General features: G+C 35.9%; 2 protein-coding genes across 2 annotated transcripts; both read left to right on the top strand.

Annotated features, from left to right (window-relative positions):
• The first annotated feature begins 321 nt into the window (after nt 1-321).
• Nucleotides 322-9563, top strand: LOC112569299. Its single transcript, XM_025247055.1, has 10 exons — nt 322-1294; nt 1554-1704; nt 1899-2071; nt 3307-3457; nt 4981-5174; nt 5800-6084; nt 6677-7006; nt 7463-7573; nt 7859-8023; nt 8667-9563. The coding sequence occupies exons 1-10, from the start codon at nt 1240-1242 to the stop codon at nt 8762-8764; spliced, it is 1713 nt and encodes a 570-aa protein (XP_025102840.1). The 5' UTR covers nt 322-1239; the 3' UTR covers nt 8765-9563.
• A 2680-nt stretch (nt 9564-12243) lies between these two features.
• Nucleotides 12244-18193, top strand: LOC112567610 (lysyl oxidase homolog 3A-like). Its single transcript, XM_025244304.1, has 7 exons — nt 12244-13418; nt 13698-13848; nt 14298-14461; nt 15557-15707; nt 16252-16427; nt 17689-17757; nt 18183-18193. Exons 2-7 carry the CDS (start codon nt 13757-13759, stop codon nt 18191-18193), a joined length of 663 nt encoding a protein of 220 aa, XP_025100089.1. The 5' UTR covers nt 12244-13418; nt 13698-13756.

Consider the following 18193-nt stretch of genomic DNA (forward strand, 5'->3'; position numbering starts at 1 on the left):
AACTGTGCATGGCATCACTTTACCTACCTGTGTTTTTGAGGCAGAATGTCTAGTAGTAAAAACTGCATGAGAATGGCAAAAATATATCAAGTTACCGCAAACACACACACACAGAGTTGTAGAGAGTCACACAAGTTGTAGGCTTCATGAAGTTACCTCCTGTGTTCCACCACAATGGTGGCGTTTTGATAACTGATTAGCTCAAAACCATCATTAGTGACAGTGAGTGTGAAAGTTCATGCAATCCTAATCACCTAATATGCAACCTCTGATTATTTTTCGCTCGACCTAAACACATGCTGGACATAAATAAACTGTAAAGGCAATGGTATACCTAGAGCAGCACACATGCCACCCACTGGACACATGTAGTGAATAGGAAGCCAGACGGGATGGCGATGTAGTTGCAGATCGAGATACTAGGGAAAGGGGGTAAGGAGTAAGTATTAATTAGAAATTATTAATTGTAGTGTGAGCAGGAATAAGTCAAAGTGATCACCTGTCCATCATGTGTAAGCTACGGAGTGCTTGGATGTACCTAGGTAGCGGAATGGTCGGAAGTAAGTCTGAAGTATGTTTGACTAATCACGAGAAAAGATGATCCTAGCAGATGAGGAGTTAACATTGTGATCAGCATAGAATCGTTGCATTCGCACTGTTCTCTCGAGGAGAAAAGTTGTAACAGCGCTTCATCACCAGCAGCTGTTTGGTTGCAAACAGTAGAGGCTGAGGCTGGTAGATAAGGAGTCCAGCCTAGAGGACGAGAGATACGTGGTGGCACACGGCACTGCCAGTCTCCCAGTCTCTCTTTTTCTATCTCTCACACACACACACTTACTGGGTTACATTTAGTTTTCCGTCCATAAATATTTACAATGTAATGAAGGATTAAACCATCACTAAGTTTGATGCCTACCCAAACTGCCAAAGAAATATAGTAAATATTGACAATTGCACTCAAATTAAATGGAAAAAAGCAAAAGAAAATGAAAAATAGTTTATATATATATAAAACAATCATGAAGGCACATACACACACAGAAAGGAGCATAAGAGCACGGACACAGAGACATCGGTACAAATATAAAAAGTCACACAAACAAGACGAGGAAAACATTCGTGCGAAACGAAAACTAATGTTATTATTAGTCAATATTCCTTCCTTTTTTTCACTCCAGTTCTTCCTATATTGAAACATTTTAATTTGTGCATCTTTGCCACCAGACAGACATCATTGCAATGTTCGTGGTGACTTGTATTTATTCAGCTTTTCTTCTTCTGATGCCATATGTCGGTAAGGTGTCTTTTAAAAAGTTCTTTACGACTGATGAAAATTAAAAAAAAAAATACAACGTAGAAAGAATAATATGAAGTAATAAATGGCTACTTTTTCATTGTGAACTGTCTGGTACATTAATTTTCTTCCCCAGAATATTCATGGAATATACACATTTAACACAACATCTTACTTAGCAGGAACTTTTTGATGTGCAAAATTAGGGATAGAACAATTTTCAGTAGCTCATTGCAAATAAACTTGTATGATTAATTAGATGCACAGCTGAAATCTCGGCTTGTGAATGGAACTGCTCCGTGGAATGGCCGCCTTGAAATATTGTACAATGGAACATGGGGCACAGTCTGTGACGATATTTTCGGGAAAGAAGAGGCGCAAGTGACCTGCAGGATGCTTGGCTTCGTCAGGTGTGTAACATTTTATGGTCTTGCATTTATGTGCAATTTCATTATATTTACTTCGTATGTCACACTTGCAATGTTTGTTTCACCATTTTGATATATCAATTCTGAGATTTCGTTTATTTAGCTCGATTCCTTGCATTAGTCAACGAAAGTATTTGCTTATTTCTCGAAACAAACAAATATTAACTGTTCAACAGGTCTCAAGCGTTGGTGGTGGCGTCATTCATGTACGGAGGAGGCTCGGGCCTCATCATCCTTGACGACCTGATGTGTACAGGCGAGGAGACTAGTTTGGATCAGTGTGACCATAGAGGGTTTACCGAAAACGACTGCAGTCACAGTGAGGATGTTGGTATCATCTGCAGCACTCGTGAGCACACGCTCTTCATATTTTCTGGTTTCCTGTATCCCATGTTTTTGTGACTATGCTGAGAGATACAAAACGAAGAGAAGAGATATTTACAGAACTAAAATTGACGCACTTAATATTGTCTGTTCACTATAATTCTATAATAAAAACCCTATTTTCCTTAAAAAAATTATGCCAGTGTAACATGCTGTCTTTTAATATCAAATACAACTTGAAAATGAATCAAGGGCTTAATACGACAATTCATATATATTATTAATAAATTTCTGTCTGCACAGGATAAAGTTTAAAAATAATGTTTATTTTAAGTATGATCGACTAATTGCATATCATAACTGGATCATTGGAGTCTTGTGTCCTCGAAACAATTTATCTTAAGCTTTATTTGACCTTAAGAGTTCTAGCTGTTATCTAATTCTAAAGCACAACTGGTTTCTCAAAAATCCCCAAAACATGACTTATACAGAGAGTTTCACACATTAAAACTGCAAAACAGACCTAGAATGACACAATAGGTCAAACAATTGAAACAGCGACCGGAAAGAAACCCGGAACAAGCAAACGAAAAGAAAAGCAAATGGTTAGTGCATGAGTAGTGCGAGTGTTAGCGTGTTTCATGATAAGTGTAGTTATAGATACAGGAAGAAAAAGATAACAAAGGAAACCTTATGTAAACCTTGCTGCAGCAATGGCTATGATTTCCTTCTACAAACCTGAAACAGTAAGGTCCTTGACACAACTAAGTTTAGATATGACATTTGCAAACAAAACAGATCCACAAAATCTCGGAATAAAAACGATACAATTTGCCTCTGAGTATATCTTAACCGATACTTGTCTCAATTTTCAACACCATAACCATTAATTATTAAAAACAATAATAATCATTCAGAGTACATTACAAAATAATAGAGTTAGTGTAAGAAAGCAGAAAGCTTGAGAGATTTTGGGCTTAAACTAAAACTTGAAGTGAAATATCACGACAATAAATTTGTTGATCATTTCTAAATTCCACAACAAATTAGACACTCGTCTCTTGGTGCTGTTTCCATTATAAGTTCTGGTTATGGCACACCAGTTCGAAAGGTATTCTCGAAGTCTCCATTACGAAGAGAGCAAGGAATGTCATTTAGTTTTGCACGTTCTTTGCTTTGCGAAGTTAACAATCGTAACTGTAAAAAAATCAATTTATGGCACAAAAAGGGAGATACAATTGTCATACCCGACTGTTACAGAACCTGTGAAACTGCGTTTAAGGAATACTCAAAGCTCTAGCCCTTATAAAGGTCGGGCAGAGATGCAAATTGGAGGGGGCCACTGGATCGAATTGTGCACATCTGATAATAATATGGCCAAAGTCGTTTGCAGACAGCTTGGGTTATCATCGTAAGTTCTTTTATTTACGATGTGAATAAGTCTAAATAATGAACTCATATAGTGAAAAATAATGAGCATGTGAATTAGTTATATATGTAAGATACGCTTTTTATAATAGTCTCATTAATCCGCATATCTAATCCCATCCGTCTGTTAATCGATTCATCCACTCATCCCTTTCACAAACATTTTACATAAATACTTCAAACTGAAACACATGTCTCCATAAAATAGCGAAAAAAAAAAGAAAGCAAAAATAAGAAAAAGTTATTAATTGGCCTTTTACGTTTTTCTGACAAGAAATTATAGATATCCACATATCTAGTCATCTTTTAAGTCAAAGGTTATTTATATAAAAATCCAGATTTATTGCTCGATCCACACAGCTATGGATACATTAAACGGAGAATAAATTAAATAATCTTTGACTTGAGGGTGAGCAAGCCTGATATAGTTATGTGTATTATCCATGGTGATGTTCTCGATATATTCAGCTCATGAACATTTAGGTACAGGTAGTCCTCGGGTTACGACGGTCTCGAGTTACGTCGTTTCGTGGTTACGACGCTTTATACAACGCTCATTCCGACTTACGAGGTTTAGCTTCGTAAGTCGAGGTGTACCTGCGCCTCATTACACGTGCGGCACAATAGTTTACTGTACTTATGTTTATTGATAATTATGTAGGGTACTGTGTTAGGATAGGTGTTTGGATAGGCTAAGTGTTTGCAGTACTGTACTGTTATTATGGTACAGTACTGTATGAACGTATGATCCGACTTACGTCGAAATTCGGTTTACGACGCCGCGTAAGAAGGATCAACGTCGTAAGTCGAAGACTACCTGTATTATAATCTATAACCAGGTTAAATGAGGCGTCAACACTGCGGTGATCCTCAGTAAGAAACTCCTGTACCTCCTACACAAATCTCAAGTTTTTCTCTGTCAGCTCTGTAATTCTCATTAGGTCTTTCAGTCCTGGGTTGAGAATCTTATCACTGTATCCTTCATGTCCTGGTTCCATAGCCTCTCCCTAGATAAAATGCACGGCATTGCCTTCCTTGTTAATGCATGTTTCAAGATCACCGAGATGAAGCAGACAGACTTTAGTAACCACAAATTTTAAGGAAGGCATCTGTATCCTCACTGTTCCTGATCATGTGTTGGCATGTGAGTTCTCACTCTTGTAGTAACCACAGATACGCGATGCCTTTGGGCAGAAGGAATCATCACCACAATTGCACGTGCTGTGTATTTGATAAATTCTACTGGTAGTGATGTTGCGTTAGCATAAGGTCTACAGTACATTAATTGTTACTATAATATATTTATTAAAAATTTATTCACTGTCGTCAGCATGTATATGTATATATTCATCTGTGTATTGCTAGTGCATGAACATCTATAAATCTTAAGTGCAATTTTCATTGTGGATTAATAAAGTTGTATTGTATTGTAACCTTAACATTTAAACAGTAATAGCAGGCACACGACAATAACATGTTAATAAAAAGGCACTCTTTGATGTACAGGCATGCTGCGATATTTACAAATGCATCAGTAACTGAGATGAGTTTATATGGAGAAAGAGAGCGCCTTACACCTATGTCCATGTTTATTTGCCTTGGGAATGAGACTAGTCTTTTTGAGTGCCAACAGGCTGCAGATTCTACTGCAGGTTATTACTACAGATTCTGCGACATGGATTACATCATTTGTGATGATTGTAAGCTTTTTTTTTACTAAATAAAAAATTCTAGCAAATATTTTAGTTTTTATGCAGTATATGATGTACAAACGCTTGCTTAGTGTATGAAAACTATATTAATTTACTCATAATTATGGAAAATAAAATCATTATCTGCATCATGCTTTCTTGAAAAGAAAGGTATTCCTAATGGGAATGTTTACTCTTTTTCACAGAAGCAAAATGTTACTTATCAAATGATATTTGTCTAGTGTTCACACTGCAATATTATCTTTTTTCCTTTTCCTCAGCATTAAAAAAATGCGTATATCAATTTTCTGTTACCCATTTTGAGTACAATTCCCTGTTAGGTTATACCAGTATATATATATTTACAGCCCATTATGCCGGGTTAACGAATACAGCGTCAGATTAGTGGTTGGAGTTAAAAAGGGAAAATTCTGTTTGCGAGAGAAAAAGAAAAACGTTTGTACGGGAATGGACATTTGCCTTTATACTTAATTCTTATCCTTAACGCAGTTTTAAAAACCTGTTTAAAATAGTTCATGATCAAACAATTCTGGCAAGGACGTTTTCACCAGAAAGCTAAGCATGATGTTATTTTTTTATTATAAGCTAATATACTGTTTGTCCTATTGTGCAGCACTTTATCTTCGCATACTGTTTGACGATTATTCATATCCGCCATTGGAAGGAACGAATATGTCTCTAGAGTGTGAGAGAGCACAGTCTCTTCAGTCAAATGTTGACTACTGGTGGTACAAGGACTCCAGAGAGGTTTATTTGCCCTCTTTTTTTGAGAAAAGCTTGATCTTTAATAAGGTGACCAGTCAACATCAAGGTCTCAGAGTGCAGTGTATGGCCAGGTACAACTACAATGGACTTATTTACAGGGAAGCTAGTGACACCTTGGTCATACAGGTTTGCTGTGAGTATTGTCTAAGTTCTTGTAGCTGTCATGGACTACATGGCTCTTTTCCATAAGGTTTATGATAGACAAATTAAACACCTAAAATAACAGTTTTAACGGTCTTTGTTTGTGCTCAGTAATTCTTAATTTATTCAATCATGTAACCTAGTACACTAATTACTAGAATACAAACCTTTTTCACCATTTTTACCATACACTCTGATATAATGTTCATGTATTCATATATGCAGGAATCCAAGAATAATGATCATTTTATCTAAAGATGTAATTATGCTGATACGACTACAGTTGTAGACATAATAAAAATAATTTTGATGGATGTTTTGCTCCTCTTGTGTATACAGTAGCACAAACGCTGCATAATACAATATCGAACTTACGAATTCAATGTAAAACGGACAAGAAGCTTGCATTTATCTTTGGCAGACTTCCTATATGTTATATACGTCACCAAGTGTATACTTTTATAAATAGTTTGTGAAAGGCTTGAACTAATGAAATGGAGACATTGTTATATATGTAATTAAGAGAGCACGATATAGAGAAAACATTGAAAGAAATTTGTACAACTGATTGTCCTGTTCTGTAGGTGCTCCTACAATAAATTCCACTGACGGACCACCGCCAGCTTTATCCAGTATCGGTGATGAAGGACATCTCAGCATTGAAATGACAGCCCACCCCACCCCTCACCTGATAAACATCACCTACCTCGGACCAGTCTTGAATGAAAGTATTGAAGGCAAAAACATTGGAAACTCTACGCTCGTTGACTGCGTTGCTAACCTCGTGTCACGTGCTTCAGTCACGTGCTCCATTACCATCTTCAACATCTCACAGGCTGCTGAAGGCTTTTACAAGGCTATTTTAGGCAACAGCCTCGGGCACCTGCCTTTCATATTTAAAGTAAACCGTAATGGTGAGTATTAACAGTCTGCTATCAAACAATATATAAGTTTTAAAACCATTTTGTTTTTTATGAACTCTGTACTTACGTCTCTGATTTATTTTGTTATCGATTTAGCTAGGATTATGTATTTTTTGACATATGAAATTTCGAACGTGTTCTCACGAGTGCTAAAACGCTTAGAAAATTTCTTTGTTAGCTGGTTTCTAAATTTAGAAAAAGCACAAAAACCCAAACATTTTACGCCCCTTAGGAATCGAGTACTACGCACAACTTTTATATTGCTTATTTAATAGCTATATACAACTAAATATTTTTTTAAATGTTATTCTATATACTGATTTGGATGCTGCTTAGTAGAAACTTTTACTATTAAACTACAAAAAATGGATACATGTAGAAATCATAGAAATACTGAATTCCTTGCAATCATGATTGTTATCCGACTGTACCATTATGTTTTACAAGTCGATCGCACTGGAGAAAGATCAAGTTTTTTGTTGACCGTCCGTGGTTCATCTCTTGGCGGAGCTGTCACAGTCATCGCTGCAGCAATCTTCTTTATCTGTCACTGGAAACGTGAGTTTCTTAGTTCGACTACGACTACTACTAACAGATGACTAGTATAGGAGGAGCAACATTAATTACTAAGTCAAGAAGACATGAATGCATGAATGAATATTGCTATAAACACTTGTTGTTTTCTCTCAGCAAAACTTATTTTTCTAAACACGAATGTCTTCTGTTTAACATTCTGGGTACAAAGGAAAAGAGAAACAAATTAATAGACTGTGAAGCCAATGTCTGGCTTGATATGTCCATTTTACACGTTTTATTCCTGATAACCTATTAATGGATCAACAGGTAGAAATAAGAGCTGTGAGACAAGACAGACGAGTTCAGAGAGGAAACAGTCGGCAGGAGTGCGTCTGGAAGAAATACCAGCTGGAGGTGTGATGAACGTGTATCACGAAGAGAAAACTGTCGATCGTGGAAAGAAGACCCAAAATGCAGACAAAGTTGATTCTTGTGAGTCTCCAAGATCTTTATAGTCCCAAAGTTGTCTGTAGATATAAAATATCATAAAACAAAGGTGAACGCAAAGTAAATTGAAAAATTAATATTGTAATTTTTCAAAACAACAAGTCTCCGTTCTTTTATGGTGTTAATATAAACTGGACGCAAATATGAAATTTATAAAAAAGCAAAAATATGTCTTCAGCTAGTATACATTGCTGATATCTAACATATATTCGCATAGATGTGAGCAAAAGTTTCTTATACATTTAACTCGTAAATGTAGTGTTTCAATGCTTGGAATTTGTGATAATATCTATTTCGCAAGATTCGGTCACAGTTCTTCATTGCTGAGGTTAACTCCGGAAGTACGAGAATCTGATGCTATGTGTTGCTTAAAACACGTCAATCGCGGGAATACCGTTAGCACATGAATCATTATCATCCAATATTCGGCAGGTGCAAATTGGGGATGACACATTAAAAAAATATAAAACTAATATGTATCTGTGCCAATGTTTTGTTGCACAATTCCATCATGTTAACGCGGCCAGAAAGTACAAACGTTGGCTTTGTCAGCTGTTAAGACCTTCCGATAACTGAAAGATTGGATGTAAATGTTCGTCTTTCTTACATTAATATTTTTCTGCTACAGACCCCATCTATGTCAACACTGCTGAACTTGCCGAGGAAAAAGATCACATCTACAGCAATGTTGGAGAGAGTGGAAGTGGACGGCAAAGGCATGAATAACATCAGAACTGTTTAGTGTAAACAATCTGTGGATAACCCGTAAAATTTGCGAAAACCTCAAAAGAAATAAAGCAAAACAATGAAATGATCTCAAATTTTGCTTGTCACGTGTCAAGACACTATAATTGATAAATTAGATGGATAAATCAAAATAAAAAAGCAGAAACCCAAAGAAAAATAAGTTTTCTTTTAAGTGTCATGTTAAGCACTGAAAATACTGGCTAAATCGATTTAACATCAGTAGTGATCGTTTGTAACAATAGTTCTACTTGTAATTGAAAAAAAATATTTTAGTTGTCGTACTTTTAGAATGTTTGAAATTTTTTTGATCCACTATGTTTACTAAAAATTATCCTGTAGTTAACGTTCTTGGCTTCTTGTTATGCATTCTGTTTTTTTTAACATTTTCTTTTTCATATGAACTCATGTGTTTAAAACTGTGTACCTTTAATCTACTGAAGTATAATACTTAATATATCCTGTGTGAGTGTCGTGTTAATCTTTTGTTCGCTACGATGTGCTAATGGAAGTGCTTTTTATTTTCATGTTTAAAAATTTACCATGCCGTCTAGTAGATGTCTAGAAACAGTCGGGATGTGTAAAAATATAAAGACAAATAGCAGAAAGGATGGAGAGCGCAATTCTTTGTCATTTCATTAGCATTATTTATTCTAGTGCATTAGCTCGTGCACTGGGTTTCTTATATCAATGTAATAAACAATGCTCCATGTTTAACTATTTCATGAGTTATTAAATTGGAATATAAGAGAAGCGGAAATAAATTGTGAGTGAAAAATCATTTGAGGGGAGATAAGTAATGATGCTGTGAGGCTGAACTACTTGTTAGTTATAACCGTCTTCTAGCTAGTCAGAGCTATGTGTTAATGTTTTATTTCTCCAAACTACAGACATGCAAAGATGAACTGAATGTTTTTTTTTTTTCATTGTGAAGAACATAAGTCTTTCTCGTACTTCTCCCTTGTCCCCTGTTTCTTACGGTCACTGGTACAGATACACAGATTACTTTGAGAAAAGATTCCTCTATTATATACATTTGCTGAGTCCTGTTTTCTATTTTTTCTGTTCAGCGAATTAAATAGTCTAAAGTGTAAGGAGTGTAAGAACATGCCTTCCTAGTTTGTCAGGTACTCCATTACATCTTTCTAAAGGAGATAACTCTAGCAACCACTATTAAAGAACCCGTAGTAACCTATCAGTAAAGTAAGGCTTATAATTGTCCATGTCCACTCACATTAAATATAAAAATATGGACACTCGGTATTGATAGAGATCAAACAGAGTAGTGTAAAACGATAAACAACATTATGTATGAGCAGTGTAGTTCCGGCTACCCGCTTATACTATCGATGACAATAACAGGAAGAGAAATAAAAGACAAATGAAAAACAAAAGTACTTCAGACCTTTTTATAAAAATAACATTATTTATGGTGTCTTTATGGACACTAGTCACAATAATCCGTTAAGTAAACGGGACCTGGATAGCATTCACCTATCAAACATTTAAAAGAGTATGCATATGGAAAAGAAAGAGATTAAAAAAAATTCCAAGTATCGAAATAAAAACAAGCACACACACACACAGTGGAACCTCTCCGTACTACAAGTCACTTTTAAACAGACAGCTTCTTTCACAAGAATTAAACACATATTCATGATCTTTTGTGTCAACTGTACGATTATTATATTGTCACGTATTTGGTCTGTTGAAGAAAACCAAACAATACTATCTTTAAGAAAGAGTCCGAAAGCCAGCTTCATCCTCTCTCCTTCTTTCAATCTCTGCGACACTTTCGTTGGCTTAGGAGCAAGTTTCAGTTCGCGGAACTGTTTTCTTATCTCGTGCAAACAATGTCGAGCAGATGTCAGAAGTCTTCCTCTCTCAAGTGACGAACTTTCTACTGTCATCACGTAGATGTTACTGACGAGCCGAGGAGAAGGTTGATGGAATATACACTTACATGACAGTATGGGTAGAGTTACGAGAAGGGTACCTTAGATAGTACGATCGGAGAGAGAGAGATAGGTAATGATCTAGCTAACGTAAAAAGTCACAAATGTCAAGCTAGAAGATAAACTTTGTGCCATCATCATCATCATCATCATCATCATCATCATCATCATCATCATCATCATCATCATCATCATCATCATCATCATCATCATCATCAGCACCTTGGGGTAAGAACAACTGCATTTCAACTCAGTTCCTTAAACCAGGATGTTTGACTTAAGTGGGAGACAAACTACTTTCATTAGTTGACCCAGCTACGGAGTGGACATCTGGCACTTTAGAGGGATGAGGAAAGTTGGACACCAAGTGAGAGATTATTCATGAGAGATGGGGGATTATCCCCATTAAATGCTGTCCTTGAAATATTTAAGGTCTTTAGCACTTTAAGTCCTGGGATAACTATTGTCTGTACTGCATTAACCAACAACGATGTGGGTATAGTCGATATGATTTTATGTCGGCATGATTTGTGCTTTCCAACTTACTGAGTAAAATAGGTTGATTTTAATACACGAGTTTTCTAAAAAGGCAAGAAAAAAAAAAAGAAATCTTTCACCAATCTAGTGTTTTATTTTTATTAAAGGAATTTATGTAGGAGTGGTAATAAATATCTTTTCATGTCAACTAAAGAAAACCTTTATGTTTTTGTGGCTGTATGTAAACCTGTAATGTTTCCAATCTTCCTGTATCAGTCACATTAACTATAAACTCTCCGTCACTCTACTTTATACTTCACGGATAAATGAAAATGGATGCCTCTGATCTTTATCAGTGTGTTTGGGCTTCCTTAGGAATGAATTTTAATAATTACAAGTACAAACATTCTCTTCTACAAATGAAGGAAAAAGTAGCTGACTTTATTGTGTTACGGGACTTGAGTATAAGTGTGGTTTGTGTTGCACTAACAACATATTCCGTTGTACAGACTTTTATTTAGTTCTCTCTATGTGTGGTATTATGTAATGCCATCACTTTTTTCACGCATGTGTCTAAGTACTTGCGTATATTGCCACTCAACATAAAAACAAATTTGCTCCACTTTCCATGTCTCTTCGTAACAGATGCCATGCGTGGTAGTCACTGTCGAGCTAACCCAAACGAAATGTCTCCGTCCTCCAAAACTTTGTCCCTCTCTCACACAATTGCACTTTTTCTATGGAGCACATAAAATGTGGAAGACACACAGAGATACTTTTTGTTCTGATTTATTTCTCCCTTGCCTTACTTGAAGCAGTCACACTACAGTTTCTCTCCATGTACCCCAGTCTCCTACAGAAGAAAAGACCAGTACCAGTCATGTGATAAATGATCGACTGACAGTCTTACAGTGCGAAAAGCCGGCATAAGAAGGAAATGACCTCTTCCCTAAATTCTTCGGTGATTACAGAGATTACTGCTGGTCAGACTTGTGTTCAGTCATCGTCCTTGGACTACACCAACTGAGTGGTTATATATACGCCGTACACTAATATACTGGACAGCAAATCGCATGGTGTATTTGTTTCTATATCGTGCTGTAAGTATCTTTGTTTTATGTACTAAGAACATTTTAATTACCAACGAAAATTTATACAAGTAATAATAATAATAAAGAATATTAATAAACAACGCGCGATTATTGTGCATTATCATGCTCATGAAAGAGGATACTGTCAGCACTGGAGACAAACTAAAAAAAAAAACCAAAACAAAACAAAACAGAAAGAAACAAACAAACATGGAAAGCACACTACGAAACCGATGGATGAGCATCAGTATTGACAAACATATAAAATCATAAAATAAGTAAGAAGAAATGAGGACCTAAAGGTAGAGATTAAGAGCTACTCACATTAGTATGCTAGGGGAGACAAGCAGGACATACTAGTCATTGAAAGTCGAAGGAAAGAGAGAAAGTATTAGTAGAGATGTTAAGAGTAATGCTCATAGAAGAGATGTGCTTTAAATGCACTTTAAGAAGATTTCGTGCTGATATTTCATGACCCATCTAGAAGTGGAGTTTTACTGTTTCGCTTCCCAGTAATTAAACTGCCAGTAATAATAACTGATTGTTTGAGTTACAAGGGTGGCTTGCATACGTTAGTCACTAGAACTTTGAATTGTCTCCAAAAGAGTCCTTCGTGCAGCAAGAAAGTGGATTATGTGCCTTTTGGTTAAAAGAATGTGGATAGTTGTGAAAGTGCGTTGACTTTCAGTACCTGACATTGTAAGTGATATGTTAATGTTCATCAGTTGTTTGAACTGTAAAAGTAATAAGTTACATCACTTTGGGAACAGCCTATACTTTGTTTCTTGAAATTTTTTGTTGCCTTTGTGTACGTTAAGCTGTAAGTTTAGTTTAGTTTACTGTGCTGTGTATTTTTAATGCAGACAAAGGCACGCGTGTACACAAAGAAGTATGCGAGGACATGACACCCCAGTCAAACATACAAAGATAGAGACAAACACGACGACAAAGATATTCCTAGAAAACAGAAACCATTGTTCACAATTATTTGTATTTTTCTTATCTTTAGAAGTTTTACGTAACATCGCATTTTAACCTCTGCACCTGGGACAACAAACAAACATGACGATGTTCGTGCTTTTGCAGCTTTTCTTCTTGTAATCACATGTGTCGGTAAGGTGTCCTTTACACAATTCTTCACTAATGACAGCGAAATATAGAGAGTTTCATATGAAGCAATAAAGACACTTTCTTTTTTGTCTCGTACATTAACTTATTTATTGGAAAATAACAAAAATAGGGTTCTCATGATCAGGTCCTTTCAGTTTTTGTAGATTTCAGATAATAGTATCTGACATAAATCAACAGAAGAACAGAAAGGTTGGGATGTACAAACTGTAGGCAATAAGGTTTGCTGTAGGTCGTTACTAATTCACTTTCACGATTGATCAGATGCACAGTCTCATGTCCGGCTTGTAAATGGAACTGACCATTGGAATGGCCGCCTTGAGATGTTGTACGATGGAACATGGAGCACAGTGTGTGTCTTTGGGTTTAGGAAACAAGAGGCGCAGGTGACCTGCAGGATGCTGGGCTTCAACACGTGTGTAACTTGATTTAGTCTTGTGTTTATGTGCAGTGTAATTATATTTGTTTTGCATGTCATATTCACGACGTGCAGTTTATAGATATAAAGCTTTCAAAGAATTTTTTTTTCATGAGGTTTAAATCCTTTATTCGTGCGTGTATATATAAGCATGGCTATGTCTGTGTGTGTGTGTGTGTCTAATTTGTTTCAAACAGAAAACAGGAGCATTAAGTGGTTTTAAAAGCAAGACAACTTTTAAAGCAATAAAACAAGTTACGTTCATAAATAGAGATTGAGAAATATATTGACTGGCTAAGCCTTCATTAAATAATAAAAGCATTGTGTACATTTCTGATTTCGAAATAAAGTTTTAATTTCGACTTCAAATTGTGTGTATCTATTGAAATATCGGTACATTGAATATGTCAACAGACAAACACACAAACATATTGACTGTCAAACAGGTCGCAAGTTTTCGCCGTGTCAACAGATAGGTACGGATATGGTTTGGACTATAAAATGTTACACCTGAAGTGTAAAGGTGAGGAGACTAGCTTACAACAATGTAGCCATACACGGTTTTACACGGACTTCTGCCACAATGTCGTTGGTATCACCTGCAACACAGGTAAGAACCCGCTGTTTCTATTCTCTTGTTTGCATTCGAAAAGAGAAAAAAAAAAGAAAATTTAAAGAATGAATTTGACGCATTTGCCATTTTCTATGCAAAACCCTAGAATGGTAACTTCATTTTACTTAGAAAAAAGATATCATGCTTGTCAAGCAAGAATGTTTAGGTGATGCACTTGATGTACTTTTTACAACAAATAACATTTTAACACTTAACAATATTGCTTTTAAATGAGTTTAGGACTTAGTGTGAGGATACATGTGACGGATATATATTGTTTGCGATGTGCATGGATTATATATGGATATTTGGATACTTTTTTGTTGATATAAATATTCTTTTGTCTGCACAAACACAAACATGACAATGTACGACCCCATTTAAAAGTAACCTTTATCTGGAGTACAGTCGGCTGCATGTCTCAATCTGTCTTTTTGCAGAGAGACTATTGGATGTTTGTGTTTAAAACACTGTATTTTCTGCTTTGTTTTAACAGTTTTTAATCTGTTAATAAAATAAATTGTACAGCGACGATGATTGCTAAAATTGGAGAAAAGAATGTTCAATAATAACTTAAACTGTTTTGCAGACCCCGAGTGACTTAGTATGTCATTAGTTAACTTGTAGAAACTTGAATTTGCATCTCTATTATATTCAGCATCACATATAAGCAAACGTAACATAAAATGTGTTTTTAATCACAAGATACCAGAAAATAATTATATCGCTATAATAATATAAATCTTAATTTTTATGTTCTTTGCTGTCATGAAAATTATTTTAACATGCCATATATAGAGCATGTTCTTGAGAAGCAAAAGAACAAACAAACATTTGAATAACCGAGCACTGTGGACAATTCCAAGAACAACAGCAACAACAACAGCAGCAACAACAACAGCAGCAACAACAGCAGCAACAACAATGATAATACCTTATTAAATAAAAAAAGTTAGCGATTGTGAGTGTAGTTAACTTGATATCCTACTGGTTATTCTACTCCAGGTCATATGCTACTGTCACAAAACCTACTATCTACTGTCACAAAACCTAAATAAATCTCTGATGGATTATTTAAACTGAATGTTACAGAACACGCACGACTGCGTTTGAGGGATACTCAGAACATGGGACCTGACAGAGGTCAGGCACAGATAGACATCGGGGATGGTGATTGGGAGACAGTGTGCGTGACGTCTGACGTCACTGCCGGGGTCGTCTGTAGACAGCTCGGCTTACCATGGTAAGTTCTTTTCTCTCTGTCAGTGGTCGAGTCTGTGTAAGGATGAAGAATATTTACTCTACTGAAATTATACAGTTTAAAGGAATGATACGTTAAGTTCGATAATCATTAAATGTTGATTTTGAAATGTAACGTTTTACACACACACACACACACAGCGAAACGCATGTCTTAAATGTTTTCCCGTCATTCCATCTATCCATTCTCTTTTTCATATATCCCTATTCTTTACTAATGATAACACTTGACACGACTTTCTTCAGCGTTACAATTCGATCTCATAAACAAGAATATAAAAAAAAAATTGAGAAAATGCCTATAGCACTTTCTATTTTTCCAGGAACAGTATATTTATTTACATAAAATATCGTCTACGAAAGAAGATTGTTGTCGCCTGAAGGACGCCCTAATATATTTATCTAACCTCGCACGCTACAGATGCTTATCACTAAAGTTCTTATAACTTAACAAATGCAGCCTTTTAATTAAAATTTAATAATAATCCTGACAATATTTAAAGAAAAGGGCATTCTGCAATGTTTAGGCAAGCGGCGATTTTGAGAGAAATACCTGTGGAGACTTCCTATGAATTCAACCGACTGCTTCTAACAGTAACCAGCTTTATATTTTGCCTGGGGAATGAGACAAACATTTTTGAGTGTCAGCATGGGTTGCCTCGTTACGGAGACTGCCGGGACTACAAAATTATTTGCAGGAACTGTAAGATCTTTTCTTTGAAAAATACAAAACTCATCAATGTGTTTACCATTTATATGTTAGGCTTAATGAAAGAAAACTACACATTTGCATGTAAAAAAGAGAAGGACAATATTTTGTTTCAAGTTAAAAATAACATGATGTATAATACAAAATGACGGTTGTAAATCAAACAGTATTTAGCTCACCTAGGACGGTAGTCACCAAATAGCTGTGAGCAATGGATAGTTTGCATTCAAGGGATACTCAAGGCTTGTGATAAGGCTGTGGCGACGGTCAAACGTTTCAAAAATATATTTAGTTACAATTACAGAGCACGAGAGCAACACAGGAGAAATAAAGGATTCGTTTCTCACTTAATTACCACCTATTAGCACTATGTCGGTTGCCGATGTTTATAAAAATTGAAAAAATCCAGTGAAATCGACCTTTGTGTCCTTCCGCCGAGTAACCACGATATCTTCCCGAGATGTAGTACTTGTCTCCTTATGACGTCAGTCTCCTTATGACGTCAGTCTCTGACATGAAGTGTCTGTGGTCACTGGGAAGATTTTGTTAGATTAGTGATCTCCAAACTAATCTACAATCAAGATGGCTTGAAGCATAATACGTCCCACTTTTTGGGCTCCCCAAGGATTTTCGTACTGGGATCGAACCTTTCTATTGGTATGACCCACTCTTTTGTATCGTCTTGTCTTTAGGAAACTGATGAAAAGAAAATTTTGAATCTTTTTTGCGCAATGAGTATTCTTCTGAATGGATACCTGCGCATTACAAATCGACATCAACATCATCTTTCCCATCTTTTCGTAGCAATCGGGTGCAGCACATTCTCGAGGCATGGTTCTCACTATGGAAACCACACGTCATAGGGTCACGTGACGGAGAACGAGACTTCGTTGAAGCAAAAAAAGAGTCCCGTGTAATTTCTCTTATTAAACACAACATTCTACTAAAAACCTTCAACGTTTTCCACATGAACACACATATAAATAGACGAGATTCAAATTTATCCTACTCTTTACGCGATTGTAAGCAGTTTTATTTTGACTTTAGAATCCCTTTAATTGGACACTGAACAAAATGTTTAGAATCTGCCTGTATATTTTAATTAAAGTGAAATGAAATCTAAGTATAGATGTAAAATATATGTAAATTGTATACATAAGTTTATTTCGTAGACCATGTTGTAAGGAGCAATATGACATAAGTCTTTCTTTGATTTTAGCTGAAAGTCAAAAATAAATCTTATGTTTTTTAACAGTTTCTGTCAACATCCATACAAACAGTAGCAGATATCCTTTGATGGAGGAAACCAATGCTACTTTAAAGTGTGAGAGCAATGAGCGGTCTGATGTAATAAATTACACGTGGCCAGAAAATGCAGGCGGGTTCCCTGATGGCAGTAGCCTGATCATCACTAGAGTGACCAGGGAACATCATGGAAGTCGAGTGAGGTGTGAGGCGATGTACAGTGATGGTGAAGTTGTCTCCAGTAACACACTGCAATTACAGGTTTACTGTGAGTATTGGGAGCGACAGGCAATGAATGCTGTGAATAAAACCCCTCGACAGCATTTAGTCTCCGTAAGCAAATTAGTTTTAAATTGAAGATCCCACAGAAAAAAGCGCTTTTTGTACGAGTTGTATAGGTTAATGTTCTCTCTCTTTTTTTAACCTACATACAAGGTTAAGTGTGTTTGTTTGTGTATATATATTTGCACATTTTTCAACATAAACTTGTGTTTTTGGTTTCAGGGAGATGTTAG

The sequence above is a fragment of the Pomacea canaliculata genome, linkage group LG7 (genome assembly GCF_003073045.1).
Source record: "Pomacea canaliculata isolate SZHN2017 linkage group LG7, ASM307304v1, whole genome shotgun sequence".
NCBI classification, from domain to species: domain Eukaryota; kingdom Metazoa; phylum Mollusca; class Gastropoda; order Architaenioglossa; family Ampullariidae; genus Pomacea; species Pomacea canaliculata.

What these genes read in the sequence shown, in the direction of transcription:
- LOC112569299 (XM_025247055.1), top strand. Translation starts at nt 1,240, where the DNA reads ATGTTCGTGGTGACTTGTATTTATTCAGCTTTTCTTCTTCTGATGCCA. An exon ending in TGGTATCATCTGCAGCACTC is followed by an intron (nt 2,072 to 3,306) that starts GTGAGCACACGC and finishes CGACTGTTACAG; the next exon opens with AACCTGTGAAACTGCGTTTA. An exon ending in CTTTATCTGTCACTGGAAAC is followed by an intron (nt 7,574 to 7,858) that starts GTGAGTTTCTTA and finishes ATGGATCAACAG; the next exon opens with GTAGAAATAAGAGCTGTGAG.
- LOC112567610 (XM_025244304.1), top strand. Translation starts at nt 13,757, where the DNA reads ATGTTGTACGATGGAACATGGAGCACAGTGTGTGTCTTTGGGTTTAGG. An exon ending in TGGTATCACCTGCAACACAG is followed by an intron (nt 14,462 to 15,556) that starts GTAAGAACCCGC and finishes TGAATGTTACAG; the next exon opens with AACACGCACGACTGCGTTTG. An exon ending in CAAAATTATTTGCAGGAACT is followed by an intron (nt 16,428 to 17,688) that starts GTAAGATCTTTT and finishes GTTTTTTAACAG; the next exon opens with TTTCTGTCAACATCCATACA.